This window comes from Triplophysa rosa, linkage group LG11 (assembly GCF_024868665.1).
Source record: "Triplophysa rosa linkage group LG11, Trosa_1v2, whole genome shotgun sequence".
Classification (NCBI taxonomy): domain Eukaryota; kingdom Metazoa; phylum Chordata; class Actinopteri; order Cypriniformes; family Nemacheilidae; genus Triplophysa; species Triplophysa rosa.
In genome coordinates, this window is record NC_079900.1 from 585,088 (window position 1) to 600,851 (window position 15,764).

At 38.8% G+C, this 15,764-nt stretch overlaps 2 protein-coding genes across 2 annotated transcripts; one reads left to right on the forward strand and one right to left on the reverse strand.

Annotated features, from left to right (window-relative positions):
- The first annotated feature begins 5,431 nt into the window (after positions 1–5,431).
- LOC130561184 (zinc finger protein 850-like) lies at positions 5,432–12,639 on the forward strand. The gene is given in 4 exon segments (XM_057345355.1): positions 5,432–5,499; positions 6,121–7,411; positions 7,414–7,664; positions 10,624–12,639. Coding segments are annotated over 3 exon segments (2,319 nt in total). The 5' UTR covers positions 5,432–5,499; positions 6,121–6,145; the 3' UTR covers positions 11,426–12,639.
- Positions 12,640–12,719: 80 nt separating this feature from the next.
- On the reverse strand, positions 12,720–15,087 carry LOC130561164 (bone morphogenetic protein receptor type-1B-like). The gene has a single exon (XM_057345335.1). It carries the CDS (start codon positions 14,253–14,255, stop codon positions 13,659–13,661), a length of 597 nt encoding a protein of 198 aa, XP_057201318.1. The 5' UTR covers positions 14,256–15,087; the 3' UTR covers positions 12,720–13,658.
- Between the last annotated feature and the right edge of the window lie 677 nt (positions 15,088–15,764).

A 15,764-nucleotide genomic window follows, 5' to 3' on the forward strand; every position in this document is an offset into this window, starting at 1 on the left:
GGTTTTTACTTTGATATGCATTTTCAGCTGTTGCACCCTTTATAGAGAGGTATGTGCCGCTCCAAATCATACTTATTCAATTGAATTTGGCACAGGTTAACTCCACTCGAAGTGTAGAAACATCAACAAGCAAAACTAATGCTTCTGAGCTAAATTTCAAGTGTCCCAGAAAAGGGTATGAATACTAATGCAATGTACTTACTTCAGTTTTTAATTTTTAATAAATTTGCAAAGTTGTCACAAACCTGTTTTTTTGTTTTGTCATTATTGTGTATGGAGTGTAGATTAATGTAAATTATTTTTAATTTAAAGTAGTTTAAGATAAGGCAGCAACATAACAAAATTTGAATAAAATAAAGGTGGATGAATACTTTTGCAAGCCACTGTAAACAAAATTAAGGCCCTGCCAAGAAAGGCACAGTGTCATCCGTAATATGGAATTGGTTCGGTTTTGCGGTATCAGACGCAGAACAAACAACACCCCGCTGCAAAGTGGGGCAGTCGTGGCCTGATGGTTCGGACTCGTGACCAGAAGGTTGCCGGTTCGATTCTCAGGGCCGGCGGGTAACGACTGAGGTGCCCTTGAGCAAGGCACCTTACCCCTACTTGCTCCCCGGGCGCTGCAGTGATAGCTGCCCACTGCTCCGGGTGTACGTTTGTTCACCACTTGCTGTGCGTGTGTTCACTACTCTCTGGATGGGTTAAATGCAGAGGTCACATTTCAGGTATGGGTCACCATATCTGACTAATAGGTCACTTTCAATTAAAAATGTGTGTTTGAAGTCTGTTGCTAGCAAAGGTAGCAGTACAACCAATTTACTGCAGCACCTCAAACAGAAAAATCGATTTAAATCTTTTTTTTGTGAAAAAATTGGGATTTTTTTTAGGCCATATCGCCCAGCCCTAATATTATCTGTCCTAGTTAATATTTTAACCATCAAGTCATCTTGATGTGATCATTTTATTTTTCTGAGCATTTTTAATCAGGCACCTCCCCAGCAAACAATGACCTGACGGTCCACCGGCAGTTTTTGGGTGGCACAGACTGTCGACAAGCCGATCAATGTAAAAATGCTGTCAGTCTGCCAGCTTTTTTGGGGTGGCACGCCACCAGTGTGCTGCAACTAATTCAAGCGTGTTTTGATGTTTTATCGTAAACAGATATGGTCAAAAAGTTGTTCTCTGTTTTCAGGAGTGACAAAATAACACCTACAGTAAAGCAGAACGTCGAGATTTCAGGGAGTTACAGATAGTTAGAATTTAGGTGAGTTTAGAAAGCTCATTAAATCCACTCATATACACTTTTTCACAACATATCACCATGCATCTATTTACCAACTTTTTATCACAATTATTTTAAGGTTTTGACAACCAAACGTCAGTGGCATTGTACGAGCAACATTAAATGAATAAGTAAACCTAAAAAACATAAAATCTGTTATTTTAAGAAATATTTTTTGTATATTTTCTGTATACTTTCCTTTTTGTTTTCAGTGTTTTGCCTCTTGTTTGTTTACTTTTAATGAATCTGGCACTTCATACAAAATGTTCTTGACTCTGTGATAAATTGCATGTTATGTTTGTAGATTCTTCCATGCTGATGGCCATGCAGCAGAGGTGGAGCAGACCTCCTGTACACATTATAGCGATAACTATAAAAAAATAACGTTTTAAAAATCGTTCTTAATTCAGGAGAATAGCGGGGTTCACACCATAACTATAACGATAAAGATACAGAGAACGATATCGTTGGGGTCACGTTCAGGATGATTTTTTTCCAGCTGATGAACGATAAAACATACTGTGACTGTCAGAGAGTTTCTAGCAGATAACATTTGATTATTGGTGATCACAACGCAGGTTTTATGTCAGATTTAATGACTAGTGGTCGCAAAGCGGTGTGTTTACAGAGGGATATTATATATGTAACGCTTATGAGTCAGCAAGCTGGCAAATATGCTTTACATCCCGGACACAAGCGCACTTTCAGCCTTCAGAGAGAGCATCCAGTCTTTGCTGTCATATTTTAGACATTCGGCAATGAAAACGAAAGCGTAAGGAATGCTTTCCTTACAGGCAAAAACAGGGTGTTTTGGTGTGTGTCTCTTTAAATGCAAATGAGCTGCTGGTCTCCGCCCCCTTTCCAACAGAAAGCGCAGGGCTGTTCGAGGCGGTGCTTCCAGTAACAACAAAACAGAAGAGAATGGCCATTAAGCGAATGAGAAACACTGTCTCATCTTTAAAAACCAAACACATTGTTTTGTATAAGTGAGAGTACATAAGACAAGCGCGTTATTTGTTTAAAAACTGAGGACGCTGTTTTCTGAGTGAATGCACAAACGCGTTACGTCTTTAAATCCGGCACATTTTTTTGTACGTGACAATACACGGGACAAACGCATCATATGTTTAAAACCGAAAACATGACCCATTATGAATCAAGCATTTTACTAACATTCGTTTGTGAAGCATCCCGGTGTAAAGTGACTTCTCCTGATGTCTTCTGCACATTCCGTTGAGAGATAAAACTTATCCACAGCGTCTTCAGAGGCTCGATGTCGGGAGTAAATTGCATCCAACAACAAAACACCTTGTGTGTTTACAAAACATTCTTGTAGCTCACTGTAAGTAGTCCAGCGTGAAAATAATGGCAGACAGTGTAGATCTCGATAAGGGCGGAGACAGCAGACCATCAGCAGTCATAGGGAGGGCTCAATCAATGTGACGTCAGGTTAATGAGAGAATGCCAACAGCTCCTTCAAGAGGACTGTTGAGGTTTATTGGGGATTTTAAAAAATGAATGGGTGGATTTTTACCACTCTAGGGTGGTTCTGTACACACACTTCTGACACACAGATATGATCAAACAACATTTAAAAGTGCATTTTCTGGATTATGACTAGTAATGACTAGTATGACTAGTATATGTCTAGTAAGTAAAACCAGAAACAAACGCTACTGTTTAAATGTTTTAGGTTAGTAAAACATAGGTTAGTTAGATAAAAATACAGTATAAACAGAAAGATTGTTAAATATTATCATAATTGAAATGAGCTGTTTTCTATGTGAGTATATAGTAAAGTGTAATTTATTTCTGTGATTTAAGGCTGAATTTTCAGCATCATTAGTCGATTCTTCAGTGTCACATGAATGTTTCTTGAGCAGCAAATCAGCATATTAGAATGACGTGTGATAAATAAGATAAGGACGGTCACAAAACTCTGGACTATTGGTAGTAACCAGGATATCACACTAACAGCATTTTACTCCTAAACTCTCCCAGTTTAAATCTAGATTAAAACACATCTTTTTACTCATGCAATCACATAACACATCTTGTAACCTTGTTCTCCAGTAATGAAACAGTTAAAATGCACATGATCATTGTTTGCTTGAAATAATATAAACAATGCTATGCTAATAATTTACCGGTTCTCTAATGATGGACATCCTAAAGTAACTAGGGATTACAGAAGCTCCAGTTTGGATCCATGATCACTTGTGAAGACTTCCTATGACACCAACACTCACGAAGACTTCAGATGATGGCAAATATAGATGGACATAGAAAACTGCTACATACTGTATTATATATTGTAATCACTGCGAAAGTTTGCAGATTTTCAACCCACTTTGTATTGTTACAATAATGGCAATATATGTGAACAGACAATGTTTACTATCTTTTTTAGAGTTGCTCGTATTGAGATATTCCCATTTATTTGTCCACAAAACTCCGCTGGATAATGTGTTTTGCATCATTCAAATATTGTTTATTTACATATATTATAGACATTGTACCAGTACAAAGTGGGTTGAAAATCGGCAAACTTACCCTATAATAATATTTGTTACTTTTAACTGAACATGACTTTAAACAAATGACTTTTATTAACTTGGAGATATTGCGATATGAACATTATTTGTTGCCAGATGTTTCTCAGTGAGTCATAGCTCCCTCTGGCTGATTAAAGTATTTTTGTTATTATTGTCACATTGAAACATGTATTTTCTGTAAAGCTGCTTTGAAATTATTTGCATTTTAAAAGTGGCTAAACCCTTAAGACAGTTAACCTGAGATTTCCTGTGGTAAAACTATCATGTCTAGGTCTACTATCAAGGTTTTGATATAAAGGTTCTACTTTAGTAATATTATAGGAATGCTGGAGTGCTGTGGTAAGCTATAGTTTTTGAAAACCATGGGTAAAAGTTTATAATATGGATGCTGTAGTAAAGCCATGGTTATTTTTGGATTTACTGTGGTTTTACTACTATCAAAGTTATTATTAATGTAGTAAAACTGGTTGATTTTGTATTTACTATGGTCTCTCTGGAAATTCTGTAAAAAAACATATAACTATTCGTATGGGTACAAATAACTAGTTAACAAGTTAACTGAATGCTTCTATTTGTGTAACGTCGGTTAAAAGCATTTGATAAATGTAATGCATTTGTGTATTTGATCTGTCAAGTGTGTAATTTTTGGAATGATCTATTGATAGAAAAGCAAAATAATATACATAGAGTAGCTATGCCGTTAGAGGTGTATAAAGAGCGTACACAATGAAGCGTTATGTTTATAATTTTTATTACCTTAGAATGTTATTTCTATCTACAAAGGGGGTCCCCTTGCAAGTAATTCGCCATGTTCTGTCAGCCGTCGTAGTGTTTCGAAAGGGAAGGGGAGGGTTGGAGTGAATGACTGGACCTTCAAAATAATAATAAATGTGCAGTTGCTATTGAACATTGTTCTTTATCTATTATTGTGTTTAATGACATTTTGGTTAGCGTGATTGAATGATTATGAACCGCGGACCGACGGTGGACCGCCAGTAAACATTTCTGATGAAACAGCCGCTGGAAGAACGATGAGCAACAAGCCTGTGGGCCGCAGGCAGTTGCCACATGGACCGCCCGCCAACTTTGCCACCGGTGGTTCGCCACTGGTCCGCTGGCCTTATGTTTGCTGGAAGAGACCTGTAGATGACGTTTTGGATGTTTAAAGCATGTGGGTGGATTCGCCAAAGAAGTAAGTCGCTTATAGAAGTGTTTTTCATTCCTGTGTGTTTGGCTTTGATTGTTTTCCTCACTGTGCATATGACAATAAACGCTTTGAACTTTGAAATGATGTAGACAAAGGTTTTAATTAAGGTAACTAGTATAACTGTGCCCATGGTGTGAACTTTCTGTACATCACCGTGGTCAATTCATTTCGGCTTTATAAATACATTTAGCATTGGAATCGACTTTGGACAAGTGAGAGTGCGCGTGTATAAGTATCATTACGGTAATATCATGTAAACGGAAGAGTGTGCGGCACTATCACTGTGTTTACGGTAATATCATGTAAACGGAAGAGTGTGCGGCACTATCACTGTGTTTACGGTAATATCATGTCAACGGAAGAGTGTGCGGCACTATCACTGTGTTTACGGTAATATCAACAACAACAGAGAAGCTGCGCTAACAAAATCGGACTGTTTCCCTGCACTGTTTGAGGTAATATCAGAACAAAATGTCATTTTTTCATGTTATTTTAAAGGTCAGGGTTGAGACTGAATCATGGTTTCATGTTTTTCAGTTATATCTATCTTTAGAGACCTCTTCAAGCCATCTGTAGATGTGATTTATAATGATGAGGTTATTCGCTAATGTTAGCCAAATTTGTCCTACTGCTTAGCCTATTTTAGTTACTTAATACATTAATGAAGTGTAACTTGAAAAGCATTTTCTGCAGCCGTGCAACTCGTGTTGTGTCCCATTTTGACTAATTTCAATATGCCCTAAAAGGATGCATTTGGTTATGGAAAAGTGTATTTTAGCGTGTATGTGTGTGTGTAGCAAACTCGTATACACGCAGATCATTCATTATTTCTTACTTAATTATTTAAATATATTATGATTTGAGCCATACTAATTTTAATTATCAAAACCATTTAGGACAGGTAGAATGCAAATTGGGATGCAGTGTGAGAGTCAGACTACTCAGAGTTGATTAAACTTTTGTCAGTTGTTCAAAATACCATGCAGCCTAATTTGCATACTATCTGTCCTAATTAATAGTTTAACTTTGTTCAGAGTTGTTAATGTGAAAACGAATGTATTTGTTTATTTTGGAAGGTCTGTTCCACCATACCACACAGTGATGTTCAGTGAAGCCATGAATGAAGTTGAGGAGAAACATCAGTGTCAGAAACCTCAGAATCTTGTAAAGCTTGAAATGTCTTCTAGTAGTTTGCAGAAGAACAAGATTTTATCACCAAATAGGAAACAAATAACTGAAGCAGGCGAGCCTACCTGCGCTCAGTGTGGAAAATGTTTCAAATACAATTGTCTTCTTCAGAGACACATGAAAATTCACAGTGAAGAGCGACCGTACGCATGTCCTCAGTGTGGAAAGAGTTTCATACAGAAAAGTCATCTTAAGGAGCACATGAGAATTCACACAGAAGAGCGTCCATACATGTGTCCTCAGTGTGGAAAGAGTTTCAACTGCAAATCAACGCTTAAAAAGCACATCAGAATTCACACTGGAGAGCGTCCATACTCATGTCCTCAGTGTGTTAAGAGTTTCACACGCAAATCAACGCTTGATGAGCACATGAGAACTCACACTGGAGAGCGCAGACACACTTGTAATCAGTGTGGAAAGAGTTTCAGACAGAAATCAACGCTTGAGAATCACATGCGAATTCACACTGGAGAGCGACCATACGTGTGTCCTCAGTGTGGAAAGAGTTTTAAATACAGATCAACGCATGAGGAGCACATGAAAATTCACAATAAAAAGTGCAGATACACATGTCCTCAGTGTGGAAAGAGTTTTACACAGAAAAGTTATCTTGAGGAGCACATTAGAATTCACACTGGAGAGCGTCCATACACATGTACTCATTGTGGAAAGAGTTTCACAAAGCAAAATCATCTTAAGGTACACATTAGAATTCACACTGCAGAGCGTCCATACTCATGCCATCAGTGTGGAAAGAGTTTTAAACACAAAACAACGGTTGATGAGCACATGAAAATTCACAGTGAAGAGCGTCCTTACTCATGTCTTAAGTGTGAAAAGAGTTTCAAACGCAAATTATCGCTTGAGGTCCACATGATAATTCACACTGAAGATCGTCCATACCCATGTCTTCAGTGTGGAAAGAGTTTTAAAGAGAGATCGATGCTTGAGGTTCACATGAGAATTCACAGTGAAGAGCGCCCATACGTATGTCCTCAGTGTGGAAAGAGATTCAACCACATATCAACGCTTGAGGAACACATGAGAATTCACACTGGAGAGCGACCATACCCGTGTCCTCAGTGTGGAAAGAGATTCAGACAGAAAAATAATCTTAATGTCCACATGAGGGTTCACACCGGAGAGCGTCCATACACGTGTCCTCAGTGTGGAAAGAGTTTCAGACAGAANCTCAGTGTGGAAAGAGATTCAGACAGAGATCAACGTTTAACGTTCACATGAGAATTCACACTGGCGAGCGCCGATACACGTGTACTCAGTGTGGAAAGAGTTTCAGACAGAAAAGTCATCTAAATGTCCACATGAGGGTTCACACTGGTGAGCGTCCATACACGTGTCCTCAGTGTGGAAAGAGTTTCAAACAGAAAACACGTCTGGAGGCGCACAAGAAAATTCACACCAGAGACCGTCCATGAACATGCCTTCAATGTAGAAAGAGATTTCAGCATAAAATGTAGATTTGCTCTTAAAGGAACACTTCATTGGATAAATTAAATTAGCCTATATTTTACTCATCCGAACGCCGTCCTATGTGTATTTGACTTTCTTCTTTAAGCGCACCTCAGTCGGAGTAATACTGAATAAAATCCTAGATCTTCTCAGCTTGGTAATAGTGGCGGATGGCAGCCATTATTTTGAAACTCAAAAAGCGCATTCATCCATCATAAAACTGATCCACACGCCTCCAGGGGGTAACACATGTCTTCTGAAGTGGATCGGTCGGGTTTTGTAACAACAAAAACACTTTATTTCAACAATTATAAACTAGACTTGACAGAAAGACTTGAAAGTCGCTTCGAGAAAGGGACAAAAGAAGAAGGGTCGTCAGAAAACTGTGTTTACTCTGTTTGCCAAGTGTCATCCAAAACTGCTTTATTATGAGGTAAAATTGTCCATCTCCCGCCAGAGTTTTTATCTCAGGATCTCAGCCCTTCTTAGCAAGTAGGGAACATGAATGCGATTGGAACTCACCTGATGTTTCAGACACGCCAAGTGCAGTTTGGCAGACTCGGAGCCATTGAGAGACAGTTGCGTCGACTCCAATGGAACAGTTTTTACAGCAATGGCGGTTCATGGAGGCTCTCAATAGTTCACGGGAGTTACTAGTAACGCATGGAGCCGCTGGGGCTAAACAGAACGATTGTGACGAACTTTTAACTCATAAAAATGAACGAAATAAAGCATTTAAAGAGCATTTAAATTCTCTTTATGCTTCATATTCTTGTGGTGTTTGCTGTCTTCTGTTGAGCTCTATATGTTATTATACAGTAAAGTCAGCAGAAGTCACTAGATATGACGATCATCAAAGTTGACAAAGACATCGAGTATATTTGTAGAACTAATTTACTTCCTTTTTCATTTATTTACATTGATTATATGTTGAGTTCTAGACTGTTATATTTGACTGCCCTCTAGTGTCTTCTTCCAGGTACATCATACATTAGTATGTTTCTAAATACTCAGTTTGTCTCGTGGTGTTCAGTGTTTCTGCTACTACTAGGTGTTTGTCCGGTTTGAATGCCATATCAGACCATTAGTAGTGACATCAATAATCTTTGTGGTGACACTTCATATACTCTTTCAAGGAGTAGTTCACCTTCAAAATGAAAATTCTGTCATCATTTACACACTGCTTTTTTCTGCTGAACACAAAAGAAGACATTTTGAAAAATGTTGGTAACAGAACAGCACAGCCCCCATTCACTTCTATTGTAACCAGTGCAACTGAGTGAGGGGCCGTTAACAACATTCTTCAAAATATCTCCTTTTGTGTTCTGCGGAAGAAACAGTCACTCGTGACATTTTTCACAGTCAAACACCTCATGTCTCTTTTTCTATTTGGACACAGCAGTACAGCCACAGCGGCTAGTGTTTATTACAAATAGATTTCGACAGAAATGTGGTTTTCTCCAGTCGTTGTTTAGGTATGTAAAGTAGTTTTAGAAATCAAACTGGAAACTGATATCCCAACCTCTGACAATATTGAAAGTTCGTCACAGTATGTAGCTTTGCGTTCTTCTTTCTCTTGCACTATTATTAATAATGATTTATTTTTGGATTTTGGCTTAACACTTTTTTGTCCATTTAATAAAAGAAAGAAAGAAAGAAAGAAAGAAAGAAAGCATCAAAATACAATAAGTCAGTAATATGAACATTGACGTCTGGTAGGCCTAGGTGTTGTCTGTCTGTTCCTCTGTTGTGTCATGTTGACACGAGAGGAAAATAGTATCTTAACCTAAAGAACAGTTTCACAGCAGGTTTGTATGTTGTACAGGAGTACATTGTCATAGTGAATGGAGGTATGTCCCAGAAGCCCATTTTATATTTTTTTAATTGTGTGAGATTCTTTGAAAATGTTTATGTTGAATATGTTGTAGGTTTGAGTTGTTAATATACAAAGAGATGTTTTTTACTAATTTGTGGCAGCCACAGATTTTCACCAAAAGGTATCTTTAACTTGTCACACAGGCTTAATATGGTGATGAATGGGAACATAAAAGCACGCGCCTCCCGCGTTTGGCTCAACAGGACAGCGCGCGCAGCAAAACTATCTGACAGGACCGATCGTTTCTGTCTCTGCTGTTTTAATTCAATTAGGCTATAGTGGTTTTAAGAGTTAAACTAAGATGAAACAAATAAAATATTTACTTGTAGTTTGACAGATTGTCGTCTGGCAGCCGTAACAACGCGTTTTTGAAGTGCATTTAACATGTATCAATGAACGCTTTGAACTTGATGTAAACTAAGGATTAACTTAAGGTAGTATGTTTTTTTGCACATTGTGTGAACTTTCTGTACAGCACTGTGGTGAATTTATTTTGTCTTCTGGTTATAAATAATATTGGAATTGACTGCGGATAAGTGATAGTGCGCGTGTATAAGTATCATTACGGTAATATCATGTCAACGGAAGAGTGTGCGTCACTATCACTGTGTTTACGGTAATATCAGCGACAGCAGAGAAGCTGCGCTAACAAAGCAGAGGTAATAGAACAAAATGTCATGTTTTCATGTTATTTTAACTGTTAGGGTTCAGACTGAATCATGGTTTCATGTTTTTCAGTTATATCTATCTTTAGAGATCTCTTCAAGCCATCTGTAGATGTGATTTAGAATGACGAGGTTATTCGCTAAAGTTAGCCAAATTTGTCTTACTGTTTTATCCTATTTTAGTTGAAAGTCAGTTCTTCTTAAACCGTAAACTTAAAACATGTGTCCCAATTTGCATATTTTCTGTCCTAATTAGTATTTTAACCATTTTGTTCAAATACAGAAGCAGGCGAGCCTTTCACCTGCTCTCAGTGTGGAAACTGTTTTATACAGAAAAGTCATCTTGAGGAGCACATGAAAACTGACAATGAACAGCACCAATATGCTTGTCCTCAGTGTGGAAAGAGTTTCAAACAGAGATCAACACTTGAGGAGCACATTAGAGTTCACACTGGAGAGCGTCCATACACATGTCCTCAGTGTGGAAAGAGTTTCAGACAGAAATCAACGCTTAAGGATCACATGAGAATTCACACCGAAGAGCGTCCATACACATGTCCTCAGTGTGGAAAGGGTTTCATACAGAAATCAACGCTTAATGATCACATGAGAATTCACACTGGAGAGCGCCCATACCCGTGTCCTCAGTGTGGAAAAGGTTTCAAACGCAAAACAACGCTTAAGGAGCACATGGGAATTCACACTGGAGAGTGCCCATACCCGTGTCCTCAGTGTGGAAAAGGTTTCAACCTCAAATCAATGCTTGAGAGGCACATTAGGATTCACACTGGAGAGCGTCCATACACGTGTCCTCAGTGTGGAAAGAGTTTCATACAGAAATCAACGCTTAAGGATCACATGAGAATTCACACTGGAGAGCGTCCATACGCGTGTCCTCAGTGTGGAAAGAGTTTCAAACACAAATCAACGCTTAAGGATCACATGAGAATTCACACTGGAGAGCGTCCATACACGTGTCCTCAGTGTGGAAAAGGTTTCAAACGCAAAACAACGCTTAAGGAGCACATGAGAATTCACACTGGAGAGAGCCCATATCCGTGTCCTCAGTGTGGAAACTGTTTCAAACGCAAACTAATGCTTGATGAGCACATGAGAATTCACACTGTTGAGCGTCCATGAACATGTCTTCAGTGTGGAAAGAGTTTTCATCATAAATTGTAGATTTGCTGTTAATTTACTCATCAATATTGTTGTATTTGATGCACATGTTAAAAAGGGACTGAGAAAGGATTTGTATTTGTCCTTTCACCGTGAACCTATAAAGTATGACATGCATATTTTGATTGTTCAAGGTCTACAGAAAAAACAAGAGAAAATCAGGATCAGACCAAGCGTAGAACCAAGCCTTCAGAAATCAACGAGTGATATGATTTCCAAAGCTACGCAAGGTAGATTTGTCATCAAGAACGTATCAATAAAAAGTTAATGAGACTTGCAAGGGAAATATTAGTAGATAATAATTTTTGTTCTAACAGAAGTGGCCACAGCCAAGGTTGACTCTTTGGCTTTGACTGAAGAATTAGCGCTGGCCGTTGATTTAGATTGTACCTTGTAATGATGCTTACGCTTATACAACATATAGAAGTTGCAAACTATTGTCTTGACACCTCCGCTCAGAAGAATAAGGGTGAAAAGGTCAGCGGTTAACTGCTTTTGCATTGGAACATAGTTTGTGTATATGAAGACTCCTATGTATGTTCATTTATGGGGGGAAACAGATGTCAACTGCCATACCCGAGATCTTATCTCCATTGTGGTTTAAGGGTGTCGTTGCTTTGGTAATCTGTTTATGCTTAGGTAGAAGATGTATGTCTAGAATAGTTTCCACGATGTGTAGGGCCCAAATAAGGGATGTATATCCTGGCACATGACCCCTCTGTATAACGGGGGCTCTATAAACAGACTGTCCTCCCAAAAAAACAACCCAGTCGGTTGTTTGTACAAGTACCTTATTACGACCAACAGTTACGTATTAAGGATGAGCGCCCTGTAGCACCAGCAGCTTATTATGAAGTACAGTCATTCCATTGCTTTAGCTTGTTCACTTTTTATGCATTTAATTCTTCATATTTGTTATAGTATCAATAATTTCATCAATATTTATAGTTTAAAAGATATTTTTGAACCCCTAACCCAACCCCCACCCTAAAACCTAAATACTACTCAACCATACAAAATGCAACACGTGGGAATGTACAGTCACCGGTATTTATTGCATACATTGACAAACAAACAGTATATTACAAAACAACTTGTGTTGCAAACCTTCTAAATTGAAGCCAGAAATAAGTTTAGACGAAGATTGTCCATGTATGCAACGCATGTAGGCAGAGCTCGTTTAGACTGACGTAATGACACAATCGAATAGGCTTGTTCGACTTGATGCGGCGCTGCAAGATCCGACAGGCGGATGACATCAAAGTACCGCAACAGTGATTCGAAAAAACATAAAGTTATCTTTCGCATCACTCTCGCGGTACTTTGCTGTCTTCTGCCTGTCGGATCTTGCAGCGCTGCATCAAGTCGAACAAGCCTATCAAGACTTTACATTTAATGCAGACGTAATGACGCAATGGGTCACAAGATACACGAGAACCAATGCTTTCTCAGAATCACAGCTGACCTATCACCTTAGGCTTGTTTAAGATGGCCAAATTCTGCGCAGATTCGATCACCGGTGATCAGCGCAAGATGCATGCCGGTTAGAAATGTGTCCGAGTTACGTCCACCTTGCTCTGATGTCATGCTGAATCCGATAGGCAGCTGTATCGGATTCTTTTTTTCAATTAAATATCTTTTTTTTATTAAATCATATTTTTTTAAAGATCACATTGGACCTTTACTGTGCACCTCAATAGAGGAGATTTATATGTTAATTATTTAAATCGCACCTGAACTCAAACCTGCACAGCTTGTTATACATAAATCGTATCTTTTTTACTGACCATCTCCTCTTAGTTTACGTGACTCGTAGAAACTCTTAGCGCTAAGCTAAAACTCTTATCGACATGTAAACACACTGCCTCATGGTCCCAAAACATCCTTCGAACAAACTTGAACAGTGAACTTATGATTAGTGTACAAAATGTTGTGTTTTTTGTACATTAGTTAGTACAAATGTACAAAAATCACATCATTTCTCTCTGTTGAAATTTCCCCATTCTTCTTGATCCTTGTCTGGGTAGATGGTGCCATTATCCTGGTTGGATTTGGGCTTTGTATCTGGCCTGCCTTTGTTGTAGACTTGCTGTGCTTCATTTAGTAGTCGCCGCAGAACGTCCGGTAGGAGAGGTGATGAGCGCTCGTTGCTTATTACCGGGCCCGGTGGCAGAGATGTCTGCGGTTAGGAGGCGGACAGGGGTGGTGGGGGGAATGGTGGTGGTTGAGGAAGGATCTAATGGAGGGAAGGAAGGAGAGGCAAGAGGGAGGATCGGTTCTCTCGAGGCAGTGTGGGACGGAGGTCTCGGTTACAGTAATCCTGATCTTTGCAACACTCCATGATTCTCCTCAGACGAGCGTTTCCTGTGTCCATACACTGAAACTCTGACCCCACAGATGATAGACAGCCGAAAGTGATGACCGGAGATTTGCCTTCCTCTTGCTCCACCATAGAGAAGCAGTAACCGTCCGTCCTGCAGGTGTTATTGATGGAGTCTTCAGGACATTGATTGCAGTGACACGATAACATTTCCTCTGGAATCACAGGTGCTGTGCTGCCACTGCTGTCCTTCCTACTGCCCACTGTCCCCTTCCCAGAATTCCTCCGTAACATGCTGTTCAACACGTTTGCTGACATTAAACACAGCACGAATATGTTCAGCCCGGCCATATTGCCAACCTTCCTCGATTTAGTTCTCCACGTGTCGCTACCCGATCCGCCCGGAAACACGATTTGTTGAGACAGCAATTGCGGCGCAATTGCTATCCACCGACTGCGCTGATCAAAAGCATGATGGGAAACGACTTGCTGACGACACAGCTTAATGCTCATTGGCTAAGAATGTCCGGTGTTTTTTAAGAAGTTTACAATTTATAGTAGTTTATATATTTTTATTCATATGTGACAATGAAAACACCTAGGTAAAATCATATATTATGAAGGGATGTTTTTAAATAAGTAGCCTAATTAGTGCATGTGCTTTATTTTATTTGTTTCGTTTTAATTATTTCTTGTTTAAGTCCTATTTCTTGTCATTTTTAATTTATTGTATTTTATGCTGTTGTTGTAAATTTTGTACATTGTAATATTCATACAACATTGTTCCATGAAATTAATAAGCCAATCCATCAAAACAAATGCTGCATGCACACATGCATTTGTCTTATATTTTACCATTTTGCCTGATCTTTGTGTGGTGCATCGGAGTATTGACAGCGTGTGTGAATTATACCAGAAGTGGAGTAAAAACACACAGACACATTCTCGCTATTTTATTTATAGTATTCATATTTTTTTACAGACTGATGAAAATGTTCTGTCACCATTTACTCACCCTCAGGTTGTTCCAAACTTTTATCAATTCGAATACATAGGAAGATATTTCGAATAATGTTAAAGCAACAAAATGTTTTTTGACCAACATGTTTTAAATAGGCTTAACATCCTTAGGTTGATTAGTTATGGCATTTCTAATTCAAAGTGGTTTACCCATAATTATGGATAACAATGTTCCTTTAGTGTGTGATCATTTCCCATTATGGCTTTAATTATAAAAGCCATCCACAAAGCTAACAATTGCAACAAGATGGAGAATGTGATAATAACACTAACAGACTCCCAAGGAGCAATAAGCATAACAGTCAGCAAGGAAATTGCTGAGAAAATAAAGGATGGTAAGTAAACAAATAATGTCTGGTGTTATTAATTTCATTTTATTTTTATCGATTGAATTTTTTTACAGATAAAACATGCAGTATATATAATGCAACAAGTGAGACCGGCAGCAACATCACAGAAACAAGGTAAAGAATTTGATGACCGCATTTCTATTTCTTGTAGGGATTTCTTTAATTGTGCTTTCCTTTGCAGCTATTACTCATCATCCAGCATCTTTGACCCAGTGTGCCACTCAGGTTACAACCCATTGCCCAGCATCTTTTTCTCAGTGTCCCCCTCCAGTGATTAGACATCATCCTGTCACGGAAAGCGTGGGAGAGAACCCAATTGCAGGCAGGCGAGGGAGACGAGGACTTAACAGACAAGACTTTATTCACACAAAAACAGGGCAAAACAAAAGACCGCGATGGGGTACAAAACTGGGACAAGAAAAATAATAATGATAAATCACAAGACTCACTGAACACTAGACTAATAAACACTAGACGGAGACTAAACTAACACTTACTACAAAAGACGAACGGCATCAGGAACAGGGAACATCCAACATGGAACGTGATCCAAATAGCTCTCACATGATACAGTGAGAGTAGAGCACACACAACATCTTCGAACACGAACAACCACAATGAACGAGCAACGAGACAAGGGCTTTTGAACGGC

What these genes read in the sequence shown, in the direction of transcription:
- LOC130561164 (XM_057345335.1), bottom strand. Translation starts at nt 14,255, where the DNA reads ATGAGCATTAAGCTGTGTCGTCAGCAAGTCGTTTCCCATCATGCTTTT.